Source organism: Cuculus canorus, chromosome 3 (assembly GCF_017976375.1).
Source record: "Cuculus canorus isolate bCucCan1 chromosome 3, bCucCan1.pri, whole genome shotgun sequence".
Taxonomy (NCBI): domain Eukaryota; kingdom Metazoa; phylum Chordata; class Aves; order Cuculiformes; family Cuculidae; genus Cuculus; species Cuculus canorus.
This window is the reverse complement of record NC_071403.1, coordinates 41,083,960-41,101,298: the sequence shown is the minus strand read 5'-3', so window position 1 is coordinate 41,101,298 and position 17,339 is coordinate 41,083,960. Positions and strand designations below refer to the sequence as shown.

Sequence of the window (17,339 nt, the reverse complement as noted above, 5' to 3'; positions counted from 1 at the left end):
GCCATGTAGACTACATACAGTCTCGAATTTCTCAAGTGAGATTTTCATAGGAAATATTATTGTCAGACGAATTTTCTAAAACCTCTTGGGAGTGATCAAAGCAAACTTTTTTGAAGCAAGGTAATATGCCTGTTTCTAATGAAGGACGAAGGCATGCATGCACACAAGTGCATTATTTAGAATGGTAAAGGACCACAAATTTACAAATCTACTTAGCAAAAGCATTTAGGAATTTCAGCATTTCAGGGAGTTGGACTTGATAATCCTTATGGGTCCCCTTCCAGCATGAGATATGCCATGATTCTAAGTTTTGTAGTAAAGGGACATTTTGCATAGTATGAGGTCTCACTCATCAGAAGAATGATGAATTTCAAGCTGTAAGGAAGGAGATAAAAATTATTGCTCTACTCCTTTAATGAAGGTGATGAGGGGAAAGGATTAGACCTTGCATTCTTGGGAGCTACCCTGAAATAGCCACTTCAATATACCACAAACACTACTCAAATACTTGCATAAAGACATTTTATTATGAATGCAATGTATATATAGATTTTTTTCTTTTTGTTTTGTTTTAAATCAGAGGTACTTATATAAACAAACAGCCTCATACTGGCTGAATGACACTTAGTTTGCAGGGCATGACAATGGCTGAACACCTTTCAGCTCCAGACCTTTGCTGAAGTTAATCTCTTGAGGTTTAGCAGTACCCTTGGTGAGCTTCAGAGATCGAATGCATCCTTTAAAACGGATATTAGTCGTCAGCCCAAACTGGGTCACACCATCTGAAGAATGCAAAAGAAAAGGTAAAGAGAATTATGTTAGTTTGAGTTCATACTTCAGTTAGTTTTTTCAGAGTGCTGCAGGAGAATCCATGTCCCCAGCAATACATTGTTTTATTTGCGCTGTACCTTCTTTAGTGAAAAAAAGGACAAACATGTGACAAATGCTTCTGTTAGTGGTAATAATCCATTTTTCTTTCCTTTTTCTGTCCTAGCATTACAGTGGCAGGATCTGGACACATTTAAACTCCCATTGTAAACCATTTAACTCAGGTACATGACAGAGAGGAAATTAAGGAAAATGGCCAAGTGGCAGTTTGCTACCTACAAATGGTGTATGATGTGTACCTGCCAGTCCTACGGATCTTCAACTTCTCAAGCTATTTAACAGAGCTAAAAAAAAAAAAAAGACCAAAATGGATGCAATTCTCAGCCCTAATATCATGAGAAAGCCATTCCTCACTATGGATTTCAGGTGTCATTTAAGGAACAGGTTTGAGAGTTTTAAAGCATTCTGATTTTTTTTCCCCCCCTTGCTGATAGTAAAGCTAAGGATTTGAGTACTCTTCCACTAAAGAAGGGGGGGATAAAAGTGAGGGCTGGTTTGACTCGGAAGCTGGAAATATTTCTCTCAACTGCTTGAAGTGCATGGCCCAACTTATTGCTCAGTATTCTTCCAAGTGAAAACATGGCTCCAGGTATGTACTCTGATATAAAACTGACTGATAAAGTAAGGGTTTCAGAAATAACATTACACTTGTAGAGGACTGGCCAGCCATAGCACTATGCTGTTTCACAGAGGATGATATGGCTGAATCCACCTGTCCCTCCTTCCACAGGGAAGAGCGATAGTAGGAGATGAGTAATGGCTTTTATGGGTAGCCAGGAATTTATATTCTTGCTCGTGCTCTGGTGGCAAAAAGTTTCTCAGCACAGGATATTCTCCACCAGCTAATTCTAGCTCATTTACAACTGTTTTGCACTGATTATGCAACCAAGAGGACCAGAAAATACAAGTGTTTACTAACTTTACAAAATACCACGACACTTTAAATTTGTGATGAGGGTATTGGGAATGTTAAAACTAATCTTGGATGAGCCATACTAGACTGTGGGAGGAGTGTGAGGCATTTAAATTTGCATGTAGGCTTATTAAATCATTTCATGACTTGCCATGTGGCTGAACTCAGGAATAATCACTTCAATGCGGTGTAGGTGTAGGCTTGTTTTGTGCAGGCTGCAATGTTACTGCCATTTGTTTCTCTTGCTATGTTCCTCTTGACGTACAGTCCAGAATGAGATAGTAACTCCATCTGCAGTATCTCTTTAGTGCGAGCTGCTATGGTAAAATCCTCCTTTGTTATATAAAGGCTGCCACAAATCTGTTTTCTTCTGGCAAAAATTTGTTGGTCCTTATCAATAGTCACTGTGACTGAAGTACAACTCTCATATATCAGTATCAAGAAAATGTTTGAAAAATGTTCTGAAGATTGAGAGAGAAGGCTTTTTGATGCATTGTATCACATATTAGAATGAGGGGAAAAACAGCTTCCAGAAAATCATTCAGGAATTAGCTCAAGAGGCATCTTCCTTTTGACCTCAGTATGCACTAGTGCAGACAAATACTGCAGATATAATTAGCTGCTTCGTTTGCAGACTAGAGGGGAACTTTATTACAAATGCAGGAAAATTGGCACTTTGCAGACATCTTAACTCTGTTTTCAGAAAATAAACTGCTACTAGATAAACTTATTGATTGTCTATGAACGGATGAATCGTAGTATTCATTATCAGCTTAGTGGAAGATGAAGCTAGCTACAGAGCTCAGCCCAGTTCTGGATCCTGTTCAACTACCTCTGTGTGAAGGAAGTTCTCTCGAGGGATTCCAGAATACTCAGTAGAGAATTTTGGGTTTTTTTTTTTTTCCCTTTAAAATCCACCAGACCACAGGCAAAAACAATAATCAGAAAGAGACGGTTTCCTCTCACCTCTCTGTGCAAGCTGTTGTCCACATTCCTCCGTTCCTCAGGTTTTACAGGGTGATTTACACATTCAGTGCCCTGCTGCCCAGGGGCATATATGCATTCTTTAGCTAAATTTAAATTTGCCAAATGCTGTTACTATTGAAATATAATTTTTATGCTCTTACTAAACAGAAAGGTTTAAGACAGGAGGCTGTGTGTGAATGTGAGCAGCAGAAGGCAGAAAGTCTGCCTACTGAAATGTGACTGCCTACATTTGAAACTGAGCAGGGGAATATGTGAGAGTCTCTTGCTGCTGCAGAACTTCTTGTTCTGAAATGCAGCTGAATGCAGAAATGAACATCCACGCCAACTGAGACAAATTTGGACAGTCTTACCCATAATCTTTAGCATACTAATCCTAATTGCATTTAAGACATTATCAAGGCAGTGTTGCTAGAGCATAAGTAAAGCATTATTTGCATGTTAAATGCTCACCAGGATATCCTCCAACAAAGACAGGGTCGTTAGTGTCTGCTGAGGTTGAGGCCCTGTTTGGGCTGCTACCATCCACCTGTCTGTCATCCACAATCAACTCTAAACGGTGTTTGATCTTTTTGGCTAGAACCTTGTGCCACTGTCCATCACACAAGCTGCCTGGTGCGTCGGGCTCATAGATAGCAGAGAATCGGCCTGCTCCGTTGTCAACGTGAAACATCACCTAAAAAGTGTGACATAACAGTCAGCTAGTTCTCAAAACAGTTCTTTTGTTTGCTTGTTTGTTTTTATTTAAGTCAACATGCTCTGACTGCACACACTAAAGCTCTAATTAAATACCAGACTCTAAGTGGATTGCTGTCCCTCTGAGATCTGGGTTATGCCACTGAGAATAAACACCAGTGGAAATATGTAAAATTGTTGTAAAGGTTGTAATTTTTCCATTTTTTTTGTCTTAGTTTTTGGGTGTTTTACACCCCCACACCATGTTCTTTAGAGTGGAAGGTTACTGTCTGTTTTTCCAGACTGAAATAAAATTACACATAAGAAACTAATAAGATTAATGACAAAGACTTGCCTCAAAACTTTCTGTATTCTTACTAATATAAGTCGTGAAGTTGCAGGTTTAGGAAACTTGTTACAGAATCTTGCAAAATATCTTTGTAAAGTGTAAAAGCCTCTTGATGTATGGGAGGTGGCAAATGCTGCATAAAGGAGAAACCTGATATTGACTGAGACACCTTGAGATTGGGGTAGTTAGTTAGCTAACTAGCTAGTTAGTTACCTGTGCTTTCTAAAACCAGTCTCTTGAAAGAGCTTTGCTACTCACTTTTCCATCTACTAATTCGATGCCAAGCCCATCCATTTTCTGGCTGCTGACTCCCAGCAGAACACCGTTCATTTGTGTTGTGCGGAATTCAAACTCCACGAGCAGGTCTGTTCCAACTTTGTATGCACCAACTTACAGAGAAAAGGGAAAGGGTAATGAAACAAAGAAAAGCATTTAATAAATTACTCCTAATAATCACACAAAGTGTGCCGTTAAGGCAAGGTAACTAACTCAGCATTACTAATGCACCCCATTTCACGTTAAATCATGTAAGCAACATGTAAGCTGTGCTTGGTGTGAGGCCTTGCTCGAAAGTCATATAGCCCGTCACTAGGCAAGATAACTAAAAATGATAAGCAAAGAGCTTCAAGTATTGGTTTCACTTTGCCTCCAGTCTACAGGAGTTAGGTAGCACTGGAAGTTTTTAAAAGTAGCATCTCTTCTTTGGTCTTTGCCTATCAGCAGAATTGCTGTTCATTACCTGTTTTGGCAAAGCCTGTTCCATCAAAGTATGTTCCTTCCTGTGCAGTGACAAAGCATTTGCCAACATTGAAGCTGGAAGTTGGATTATCCAAGTCAACGGGTGATTCTGTCATTTTAAAATTTCTGATGCAGCCATTGATGCTATAGGTGACCTGCAGTCAATATTTCAAACAAAATGCATAAGTGTATAAAGCAAGCTGAAATGCTCAGAATAAAGGCCTAAAGTATGTCATCAAAAAGCACTTTTCTTCTGCTTCTTGGCTGGATTTATGGAGCTGAATAAAACTTGAATTTTACATGGCTAATCCTTATTATCTGTTTGTAACTGGAATCTAATTTCAGTCATACTGAGGATGAATTACAATACATTTCTGGGATGTGGTCTGAGTCACATCTATTTGACTTAATGGAGGGGACATAAAATAATACACTGCATAATGAAACACAGCAAATTACATCAGCAATGTAGGAATTTAATGGCCTATACTTTACCTTTCTAATTGACTAGGGTTTGTGAGTAGATAAAGATACTGGATATAGTTCTCTGGTTGCTGGTGATTTTACTAGGGATATCTTTTTTCCCTTTTAATCACTTTACTCTGGGCCTAGTGTTACATGGTAAGACAGAGCTAATGCAGGTACGCATCTACTTAAATGAACAATGTCCCTATGTAAAGGTTGTTGAATGCACATAGTTCTTTGTATAATAGCTATGTTTAGGTCTGGTAAGCACAGTGACAAGGACCATTCCTGGTCAGAGAGGTAGATGGAGGTGGGGCATGGGCTCAGGTGAGCGTGCATGGTAGCAAACTGCAACTCCAGTTTGGCTTCTATGCTGGGAGCATGCTTCTGTGACTGTGAGTGATACGTGCACAATTAAGCTGGTGGTGTAAGTAAATGAGATCCTGACTGGGACTCTACACCCTGGGTTGCCCTGGGTGTGACCAGTGTATCCCAGTGGGACCTCTGACAGCCACTGGCATCTCTTCCAGACCTCTCCTTCCCTTTTTTCTCTGAGGTGTGCAGAAGCTGCATTTTGGATCTCGGCTTCAGACAAAGTCTTTGACCTCTGACTTAGAGTCAGGAAAATTATCCCTGATATCAGTGGGAGAAAGGAAAATGATAGACCTGTATTTTGAGAAAAAGACATATTGATAATCAATGCAGTAGGAAGGAGGAAAATAAAAATTGGCATATAAAATACAGCATAGAAATAAGTCTAAATACAGAAGGGAGAAAGGCATACGTGCTGAGAAAAGTCTTGACTCTGCACAGAACCTCCTCTAAAAATATCCTGACTACTAATTTGTAAGAATTCCACAAGGATTTCTATCTTTGTAAATAAAAGCTGAATGTACTGTGGAAATATATAGATTATCTGTGCTAAACATGCTTGTTCAAAATTTTCATGAGAACTTGAGCACTACCAGTGAATAAAATAATTCCTGAGCTAAACAATGCTTTCTGTGAGATTTTTCATAAGTAGACCTTTTTCTAATTTATAAGTAAAAGTCATCCCCAGATCAACAAGTTTTGATACAAAAATAGAAAAACATCATAAAAGAAAACAAATTTTGCTATCTTCATTGTGAGAATAAATCACAGAAAAGCAAGATTTGTAAACAACTTGATAACATTCTCTAACTTTAAGATTTCACTTTCCCTATGGAAAAGCAAATCTGGTAATATTTTAGCATGGTAACTAGTAATATAACATCTTTTGCTGAAAGCAGAGTTTTGAGTGCCTAAAATGTGACATTTGCTGAAGCCAAACAAGTAGATATTGGTCTTCTCCACTGAATAGGAAGCCATCCCACCTATGGTTATGTATTAGATTAGTGTCTTGAAAGGCTGATGTGTGTTTAGCAGAAAGTCCTAACTAAGGTAATAAATGCTCTCAACTTACTTTGCTTCAGAGCCTTTACATGAAGCCTACAACACAATACCCCATACAATCTACATCATGCTGTGTATTTTAATGAATGACTGAAAAGCAAGCACTGTTTCTTAACTTCTGTGAATGACATTTGAAGTCACAGCTTCATTTAAATCCTAAAGCACATAAGAGCGTCAGGATCTGACATGGCAGCGATTGCCTGACTGAGCCACTTATCTGCACAAGTTACTCCATTACTTCTGATGAGGAGCAATAGGTAGGGATTTAGTGTTACCTTTCTCCTTAGGTTAGTGATTGTAAATTGCACGTGTATTTCAAAGAGCTTAATTTGATAGTATTAGGAATTATATTTTGTGGGTAATTAAGTATTGCTTTTATTTCTAAGCGCTTCAGATTTGGTTTGGTAAATCCAAATGATCAGTAGATTTGCTTCAGTTTGGGCCTTCTGCGCAATCCAAAATTTGCTGAGAAATATGATTTTACAGGTAAGTTTTCTTTATGGAATATGACTCTCAGATTTAAAGGGGCTACTCTTTCCCTTCATCCCTTGTCCATGAGTTGTTACAGGGCCTTATTAAGCAGGACCTAGGGATTTCTTTTCTGCATTTATTTTGTCCACCTAAACTGGTGGACTCTTGCCTGTCTATAGACTAGTATTTTCCATTCCATAACCATCTTATTACAATGGTATTTACTCATGTGTAGTTTCTTTGAGAGTCTGTTTTGTTTCTTTGCCAGGATTTGTATTTTCGCCTCTTCTTTACAGATTCTGCATAATCACTGACAATGAGTCAAGACATACTGCTACTGACATTCCAGTTATTTGTCCACGTTGTGCTACACTATATGCCTAATTTGTTGTTTGCCAGAATTAAATTCACTCAAGTTCTGGCTTCTGCTTTGAAAGACCCCTCTGTGCAAAGAGAAAAATAATGCAGGGAGGAGTTTTTCTCTCATTCTGATACTGGCATATCCTGGGGTGTGGGAGGGCAGCAGGAAAGCAAGATGACTGACATGGGGTTGTGTGGATAGATGAAGTAAATGGTCTGGGAGAGGGAATACAGTATTCCTAGTTAATTCAACAAAGTTTAGGCCCAAATGATAATCACCTCTCTGTGCTCCCTGTTTGCCAAGGTTTCTTCTGTGTCAGCACAGAAGCTGGGCATTTAGACTGAAACAGTGATAAACTGATACATGCATATTTCATTTGGAAACAGAAAGAGTTTTCATGGCCTTACTTCAAAACACATTATTTCATAGTTTAGTGATAACAACACAAAAGCAATTACTACAGTAAGCAGTAGTGCTACTGTGTTCTTTGTCCAGGGTAATTTTGGCTTCTACTCCTTCTCTTAGGACACGCTTTCACTGTTTATTAGCACTTATTGTTTATGGTTAGATGAATTCCTGCCAAGAAAAAGGCAAGTAGTATTCAGGACTTAATACACCAGCTGTTCAGTGAGCTAAGTGGATTCAAGTGTATGGATGGAACTCTGTTATTTCTAGTTCTTTTCATTAACTGGGTTCCAAGTTGGATCTTTCCATTGAAAGAATTTAGTGGACTTCCAGTAAGATTCATTTTATCAATGTTCTTGCCCAGTCAGGGCAAACAAAACAAAACTGCAAAGACATTGGTACCAATAAAGGTACACGTAAGAAGTGTAGGATAACTTAATTGAACTTGCTTACCGGACCAATTCTTCTAGTTGTGTAGTTAATGGGCAATCCACCAACATACAGCATTCCGACAACATCCAATATATCAGCTTTCTTGGGACTAACAGTCCTATTTGAAACATCATCTACAATGAGGCTTCCTTCTTGCTTCATTCGAATTACTTTTATCTAAAAAAAAAAAAAAAAACACAAATGCAACACAATTATGGATAGTTTTCTGATAACAGTTTCCAGATTGTAACTTGCCTTACGGTCCAAAATATATAATGATATGGGAGAAAGCAGTAGGAGTGGGTAGCAGAAGTACTGTGGCAGCAACTATGGATAATGCCCATGGAACACAGCTCCTGTGCAAGATTTGTGCAAATACATGACTGCTTTTTAATTAGTTCTGGTTGAGGAGGCATCATGACTATTACTTATTAGAATTACTGAAAGGACTTGGGGTTTCTTTAGAACGCTTGTTACTATCATACACACGCCACAATATTGTTTTTCCTGGAATTAGATAGCAATTTTAAGTACTAGAAGCAGTAAATGCTGAATATTGATGGCACCAGTTGCAAATCTTTATTACAGCACATGCTTGCAGACAATATTGACTTTATGATTCCACAAGTAGATATGCCTCAGATCATAGTTCACGCTAGTGTAAATATAATACCAACTATGTTCTGTTGGTATCATGGCTTCTGTTTAGAGAAATGGTTTGTGAATTGCATGGAGGAAGTGCAATTGCTGAAGAGCTGAGGAAACTCTACCCCAACAACCGCACGCCAACTTTGTTCCAAAGATCTATACTGAAACGTCTACAAATCAGTATAGTAATGATTCTGTACTAAAAAAAAAAAAGAGATAAAATGTAAAATGTAACACATGCATTAGCAGATTCCCAAGTAGCACAGCAGTTAGGTCACCAAAGTAGCAGAGAGAGAGCAACAGCATTTTTCTTTGGCTTTTCTTTAATGTGGGTGCTTTTGCTTCAGTGTGGCAGCACATCTGTCATGCAACAGGAATGACTGAGCACTGACAAGGGGTGGCCTAAAGGCAGGGGACTGAACTTGGTACTTATAGACCACTGTAAATTTGAGATGTACAGTTACAGTCTGGGCAGGAGGATTTGGTGAGCAAGATACGAAGTGAGAACAGTCAGTCTTACAAACAACCTAAAGAGATAACAGCAGGCTCCTGTTAGCCTGGCAGAGAATGTTTCAACCTAAACCATTTCAAACGGAGTAAAGCGTCTCACTAGAAGGATTATTTTAAGGAGAAGCCCCCACTTCTTAAAAATAAAGACTGTGGCCTATGGTCAAAGAGACTGTCTTTTCCCATGCTCTCAACACAGACTTTCTTATGCTATTTGGGAATTGTGACTTTGGATCTTGTCTCCATTCTTGCCTGCAAAAAGGGCACCTACAACAAGGGTGCCTCTCTTGCGGAGTGCCAAGCTGCATGCCCAAAGAGCACAGTCTTCCATTAAGAAAGAGATCATCTAGTTAGTTCTCTTAGAACACAGAGAAAATGGCTAAAAAAGCAAAAATACAACTCTTCTGTATTTATAGAGGGCCTAGCAGAAAGAGGCCCTGGCCTACTGCCAGTGGTCCTAGGCAGTATATAAACCAGATAAACAGTGACTACAATTTTACTTTTTCCCTTCATAAAATATGTTGGTATAGTGCATTTGCTAATATCAGGATGTTCACAAACAAAAATCCAGTGAGAATAAAATCCCTATGGAACAGGATGGGAATGAAGCAGAGAGGGACTAAGGATGACCGCAAAGAGTGTTTCATAAGAGCAATTCAGATGTAATAGAAAATACAATAAGATTTTTTCTTATTTGGTGATGGAGAGGTGGACGATGACTTTTCAAATACCTGTCCAGAATTTAGTACCTCTTAGCGTATATGACCTGAATACATAGTTACATGTATTCTTTGCTTCTCTGCCTTTATTGATGTCTTCAAGCACGTTACCAAATGAACCTACCTATATGTCTGTTGTCCTTGGTCCAGTAAATACTAAACTTTACAGCTGTGATATTATTTCTTCCTTTACCATTTGAATGCCACAGGCATTGTATATAAATGCATCCTGTCATGAAGTTACAGAAGGGGATGCCAAAGATATCCATGAATGTCATAAATATTCCCTAACGAATTGAATTAATAATGCAGGGAAGAGTTACTTAAATGTTACTTTTTTTTTTCCTTTGATCTTAGCATATGGCCAAACAACGACATTATTAACAGAAAAACAACTGGCTTTAATGATGCATTCCATCATCATGAACTGATACTCACTAAGTCCTATTAGGCAAGAAGAAACTTTTCTGTGGTTCCTTACCATACATGGGAAATATTCTAATATGTCCAGAAACACGTTTCCTGAAGGACAGTTTCAAAGATAAGCACTAACATTTTTGCTAGTGGAATATGTACTGTGTGCTTAACGGATTTTGCAGGCTACAGAACACCCTAGTTGTAAAGTTTAGTTTCTATAGACTACAATTTGCAAATATTTTAAGGCAAAACAAAGCTCACTCTTAGCATTACAAAGAATAATTTATCATTAGAGATCATTATACCTTGTGCCACTGGCCATCACTTATTTTGTTGGAAATCATTGTGTTGGTGTCTCCACTCCCGAGATCATAGCTGAAGTAAGGCAGCCCATTCTTTATCTGAACTGTAGCAAAATCGGCATGGTTGATGCGGGCCATATAGAACAGCAAGCCAGAATCAGCTGTTGTTCGGACTTCAAATTCAATTGTAAGTCTGGAAAACAAACAAATGGGAAAACAGCAATAAAGTAAAAGATATCCAGAGTCAGAAAGTAGGCACCTTTATCTGCTTTACCTTTTTGTTCTCCTCTAAAACCACTCTACAGTTAGTGGCCTATTTTACTAAACCATCAGAGTTTAAGAAAAATAATTTAATTATCTGTGAATTGCGTTTCACACATATCTGTTCCCTGACACATGAGTGTTCGTTAGTTCTTTTGCTGTGGAAATAGAAAAGTGCAACTTTGGCATAGAATTTCAAGATATAATTCTCAGCTGCAATTGTAGTTGCTAGAAAATCTCAGCGCTTGTAAAATTTCAGCAGTGTTATCCATCATCCACACACATAATGCTCACAAAGAAGAGTGAGCTGTAGTGACAGCTGGCAGATGTTGAGTTTCTAATCACTTGTATTGCCTGAACACAGCTCACAAAACTTTTAAAGATGCAGAGAGAAGAGTTTACAATCAGGATATAGAACGCTTATTCTGATTTCTCCCAACAGAAAATGGGAGTGCATATGAGGAGGTCTCCTGACCCTTTAGACAGAATGGTGATGCCAAAAACCTCCCCTACAGCAAAGAACTTGGGAAGAAGTGATTCAGGTTATCTTGATGCTAAGGTTGTAAAGGCAGTATATCATTAATCTAGTGCAAGCTAAGCTGCAAAGTCAGTAGTTGATAATATAAACATGAAAAATCATTGCATGAAAATGATCAGGCCAGGATTTTTATTTGAAAACAAGACAGGCAAGGACTGTAGGATTACATATTTCTATTAATTATTTTCTAAAATTAGCATATGTGAAAATATGCAGTACAGCATCTTAATAGATAAAAATAAGTATGAGGCTGATGGACTCATAAGCTATAAGGTAGCAAAAATGCTTAGTGCTGTGACACAGCACATTTGTTAACAATCACGTGCCTTCAGAGCAAAAATGAACAATTAACAAGTTATAACTTCACAAATCCATTGAAAACAGCTGTGTTTTTCTAAGTAGCTCTTGGAATTCCTTTGTGTATCAACATGTATATGTACCTATTGTTATACTTCGGGAGAGCAATGTCATTTTGCCTCTTTACTGTGTAAGTTTGCCCTTAAGCATTGGAGGAAATGGGAAAATGTTTGCTTATTACAAGAAATTATCAAGTTATGGAACCATGAAAGCTTCTGAAAAAGCAACCTATGAACTCAGTTGTATGACCCAGTTCCATTTTTTCTGTTTGTTGTGTGCAAATCAGTCTGGGATCTGTGTGTCCCCAAATCTTTACAAATAAAGAAGCAAACTGGTTTTGTGACAGCTACTTAGGTGGGCACTTCATTGCCTAGATTTCATGTTTTATGTTTGCTTAATGAAATGAATTAGCTATGAGGCGTGACCTTTCCCAGGTTATGCCCATAATTTCGGGAGATGCTTTTGAGAATATTCGGAGGGGCACCTTGTTTAGCACATGATTCCTTCAAAACTCACTGCTGAACTCAATGGTTTACCTGTTTTTCACCTTGGTGTCATCAAATGCAACTGCAATATGGCTGTTCCTTGAAAGACCAAATTGCTTGCCACCTTCCAAAACGGCTGGTTCTGTGTCAGCAGCACAGGAGTCCTGCAAAATATACAGCAATCACACAAATGTCATATTTTGTATCTATCTCTGCTAAGCACACACTGGAAGTCTTCCAGGTGCTCAGGAGTGACAATATTCCACCTAGTCTAGACACTGGCCCTGCAATTTTCTGGCGTCTTGAAGTCCCATCACACCAGCTAAAGTTATAAACCAGCATGACAGGAACTTGGTGTCAAAGCAGAGCTCATTAAGCTGGCTGTAAAAACTAATAAAAGCAATATATGAACATTGTTGCTTTCATGCCACCAATGGATGTTTACAAGGGTCTTAAGTGCTTTCCAGGTGGCTCAGTGGACTCCTAGCTCACATAACTGAGTTTCATACAGCATCATGCTCTCTTGCAGAAATGAAGCAAGATTTAAGTTTTAAAGGGATACTTTGCTGTTGACCTGAAATCTAGTTGCATTAAAAATAATGAATTACAAGTAGTTTCATATTCTCTACCTGTCAATGATGCCCCCATTTCACCTCTTTATATTGTTTTAAAATTTTGTTCTGTATTTAATGTGCTGTTGTTTCCCCTGGTGCTGTTGAAAGGCCCCCCAAACAATAAGGGAAGCTGAATAACTGATGTTTAGAACCAATAAGTGTTAAACTCCCTGAGCTGTCTAATGCAGACACATTACCCAGGGGGTAAAGAAAGAAAACCCTCCCTGTCTGTTCCACTTCTGTTAATCTTAAAGTGGTACAACAATGGAAGGTAAAATATTCCCTGCCCAGTAAAATTACTCCTTTTAATTTTGCCAAGTCTTTTAATCTCTGGCACTAATGCTCTTGTACACGGGTGCCTGGGGCAAAGAGAGACCGTGGTAATTACCAGCTCCTAGTCATGTCTAGCTTCTGCCTCCCACTGAGAGTATTGTGAAGAAACTACTCAAAGGATCTAACACAACACAATATCAGGACAATACTGCTGGAAAAATCCCAAACTTTGATAGCTGTGAGCTCTGCCTTCAAGCACTGTGGCTGATATCATTTTGGATTAGCAACAGTCTCTTATTTGAGCCCTGATTCAGCAGAGACCTGCAAAGCACAAGGTGTGGTGCTCTGCTGACAGAGTCCTTTCTGTGAAACATTTTGAAAATGTCATCAGTGATTCATCAGGCATTGAGAGTTCAGCTGCAAAGAGAAAATTTATTTCCCCCCTCACTCAGTTTTTCAGTGCTGTTACATTTTTTGCTGTCACACGTCACAAAAATCTTCACAACATTATAGAGCACTTCTAAAAATTAGTCTTCCAAATGTGTGCTCCAGTTTGAATATGACAGAGTAGAACACCATGCATTATGATAAGAATATATCAATGTTTAATGAACGGGAAGAAACAGGGAAAATTCAGCAGGACCAAACAAAGTTATGAATGTGTGATAGTAGTCTTCCAGTGACCATCAAATAGAAAAAAAATCATATTCCCATAATGTTGGGTAAAGTTTTGGATTACTTTAAGCTTTACACATTTATCTAGATGTTTAAAATCTATGTTAATAATAATACTGTGTATATAATACTTTCAATAGCATTTGGGCTTGCTAAAATTTGAAGATGGGGACTAATTGCTGGTACTGGAACAACAGGGAAGAATTGGAAAATACATTAACACACACTTTTCTCTGGCATGGTGTTACATGGTAAAGGGAAATATTCTGACAGTAAATTCGATCCTTGGCTAATATATATCAGTAAAAGCTCTGGCCCTGACACTTTAGCTGCTCCCTATCATCAGCAAACACTGCTGGTTTTCTTCATCCCAGGAGGAGGACTGTAAGGAAGGGCAGGGTGTAGGGGGACTGTAAGGAAGGGCAGGGTGTAGGGGGAAGTGTCAAATACATTGTGATGGCTGGAATCATAGCAAGCATACACCAACTATTTATTAATAAATACTAATCTATTATAGTGAGCATTCATTAAGTTGATGTGGAAACATAAGTAAAAGGAAGAAACATCAGTAAGGCATGCTTAAAAATCTTCCAGGTTTTATTAATAAGCCTGTGCCTGCTTTCACTTTATCTAAGGATAGGCAGGTTTACAGCCTTCACAAGACTGTGAACTAAGCATGGATCACCAGCCTCTATTAAAATATTTCAGCTTTGTTTTTTCAGTAATGGCCTAAAAGTGTCCTGAGCTTAAAGCTTGCTGCTTAATAATTACCCATATTAACTGAGAGCCTCAAGATGAACTCTTAAGCCACACTTCAGCCTTATCAGATGTCAGGGACTGGATTGGTAATCAAGAAGCTAAGTGTGTATCACAGTGGAAACGAAGCATAGAAAAGCCCACTGGTGGACTGTCACACATTCTCTACAAACAATGCTATGTTAGCAATTACAAAGAAAGTAATTAGGGAAAAAAGGAAGCACCACTGAAGTAGTCCTCATAGTTTACTGAGGAGTGTTAATGAAGCAATGAAGTAATGCATGGAAAAATAGTGGAAGATACCGTCATGGAGTCAAATGCAGAAGCAATGCTGGCGCTCTTCATTTCAGTAGCAAGTGAATCCTGAGAAGCAGTGAAAAACATGAGGCTGAAGCAGCAGTTACCCAATATAGAAAAATATTTTGGCATCCATAGCAAGCAGCAGCAGCAGACTGGTGACAAGTGTATTTCCCAACTTCTAGATCTTGTTTTGCCTTTAGCAGAGGGTAGGGTTTTTTCATTTGAGATTAAACTCCTCTCCCCTTTTTCATGCAGATAGATAACAGAGACAAAAAAGCCTTAAAAGGGCTTTTTTTAAAGTAGAACAGATACCTTACTTAAGTCTACTATGTGGATATAATTTTTTCCTGCTGTATATTTTCAATACACAGCCCTCCACTGACTTTCTGTATAATTAACTGTCACACAAGTTATTCTGTTGCAGCATTCCCCAGAAAAATACTTGGGAAAACTTTCTTAGATGAACACAAAAACTACCCAGAAGTTGATTTATTTCAAATACTTTCAAGTCTTCAGAATACTAAAACTGTTTCACTTTTTTTCTAAGAGAACAATTGGACTAATGGTATCTTATTTAGATTTTTATTTTGAACTCCTGTTTTGAGTTATCATGGCTCTAAATATGTGATATACAAAACATCTAATTACAATGGGACTCGTTTTTGGTATTAAGGAGCAGATCTATTCCTCTCAATTTTGCAAGTTAAAAGCTAGTGCTTAGAGTCCTAGACAGTGCGTACTTTCTCTCTCATGTGCTTCTGTGTTGTTTTATCTTGTCTGCAATGCTTGATCAAGGGATGATATGACTGCGCTCTTTCCAACAGTGAGCAATAAACTGGATAAACTTTTTTTACCTTGTTGTTGCCTGGTGCCCTATCTTCTACGGTAGCCTTACTATACTGCAAATTTGCATACTTTAAATTCTAAACAGAAGGATGCATCAGAGCCCTCATGTTACAACTACTCCACCTTGTGGGAATGAATAAAAAATGCTGCCCTGGAGCATTAAAAAGGCCGATATATATGACTCTGGGGCTCAGGGCAAGGTAATAACTAAGATGGAACTTGCTTATCTTGAAGCCCAGGCTCCCATTGCCAGGTACACAGATGCATGCTGTGCTGTGGAGACTTCAGTAGAGCCTTACAAGTCCTTCTAGATAAAGCTGTGCCATATACACACGGTTAATGAAGATGGGCACGAATGTCAAATATAAATTTAACCTTAATGAGTATGGGGTTTTGATCTAATATTAGTGCCATTTTTCTATTTTTTGTAGGAAAACTTTGTTAGAAATCCTACCTGTGTCCAAGGAAAACCAGATATAAATTCTGAAAACAAGTCAGGTAACAGTAAGTGACTGCAACAATGAATTCAGGTTCCTTTGTCTCTGAGAGACTTACAGCTGACACTAAAAATCACAGCTTTTTTGTGTGTTCGTGTGTGGTCTTAAATTAATTGATAATTTTAGTCTCTGGGTCACACAGAAAAAGCCAGCACAAACAAATTCAGTGTCCTATAATCTTGTGTCAGTGAGGTGTGAAATAGGAGTGAAGATTAAACCTGATCCAGTGTGGGAGCACCTCCCAAAATAGTCCAAAGATCACATGAAGCCAGTTACAGAAGTTACAAAATACCAGTGGAGGAACTGCCATATCAAACGAACATCTCTGGTTCACCTGTTTCTTCATTCTGTCACTGACATGGCAGTTATCGTGTGCCTTGGAGAATAGCACAAGAGATGGATTTCCCACAGGAAAATTTCCCTTCCAATTCCAATCAGATATTTCTTGGCTTACATCTAAAGTGAAAGGGATTAGGGCTAAGCATGCAAACTAAAGGGAATTCTACTGCTATATGATTCTTTAAATTACTATGTAATAATTCAAGCAAATTACATCAACCGGTTTTCTATTATCCACAGGTTTTACTGCAAAAGGTGTTGTTACAATACCATGCTGAATTGTTACCATTTTTGTGTCAAATTACTTCATTATTCTTGATGGTTAACCTTTCAGTTTTCCCTGGGAAGGGAAACTTTTCAAACTTTACCTGAGGGAAGTGATCTACACTTACAAGTGCTAAAGAGAGAGATGGTGTTGGAGGAGGAAGGGAAGCAGGAGTCGTCCTTGGTCTTTCTTCCTCCCCATTAGTGTCTGGTTCAGGTTGTACCAGGACGGCTGTGCGGACTGGTTTATCTTCATCCTCAGGTGGCCTAACCTCTGGTTCCAGAGAGGGACATCGTCCGATATCCGCATTTTCAAAGGACACTGGTTGAGCAAAGTCCATGGGGCTGAGAATACACAAAGAAATTGATCTCTGTTATTAATTTTCCTTACTTTTTACTACCCGTTTATACAGAATAGCTATGTGC

General features: G+C 38.5%; 1 protein-coding gene across 1 annotated transcript in view; it reads right to left on the bottom strand.

Annotated features, from left to right (window-relative positions):
- Positions 1 to 426: 426 nt before the first annotated feature.
- LAMA2 (laminin subunit alpha 2) overlaps positions 427 to 17,339 on the bottom strand; it is a 347,214-nt gene continuing 330,301 nt past the window's right edge. The window contains exons 56-64 of the mRNA XM_054061626.1: positions 17,042 to 17,258; positions 14,971 to 15,030; positions 12,401 to 12,513; positions 10,712 to 10,901; positions 8,137 to 8,292; positions 4,549 to 4,702; positions 4,068 to 4,198; positions 3,239 to 3,461; positions 427 to 782 (exon numbers count right to left, since the gene is read on the bottom strand). Of these exons, the coding sequence (XP_053917601.1) occupies positions 625 to 782; positions 3,239 to 3,461; positions 4,068 to 4,198; positions 4,549 to 4,702; positions 8,137 to 8,292; positions 10,712 to 10,901; positions 12,401 to 12,513; positions 14,971 to 15,030; positions 17,042 to 17,258 (1,402 nt within the window). The 3' untranslated portion in view covers positions 427 to 624. The remainder of the gene's footprint in view (positions 783 to 3,238; positions 3,462 to 4,067; positions 4,199 to 4,548; positions 4,703 to 8,136; positions 8,293 to 10,711; positions 10,902 to 12,400; positions 12,514 to 14,970; positions 15,031 to 17,041; positions 17,259 to 17,339) is intronic.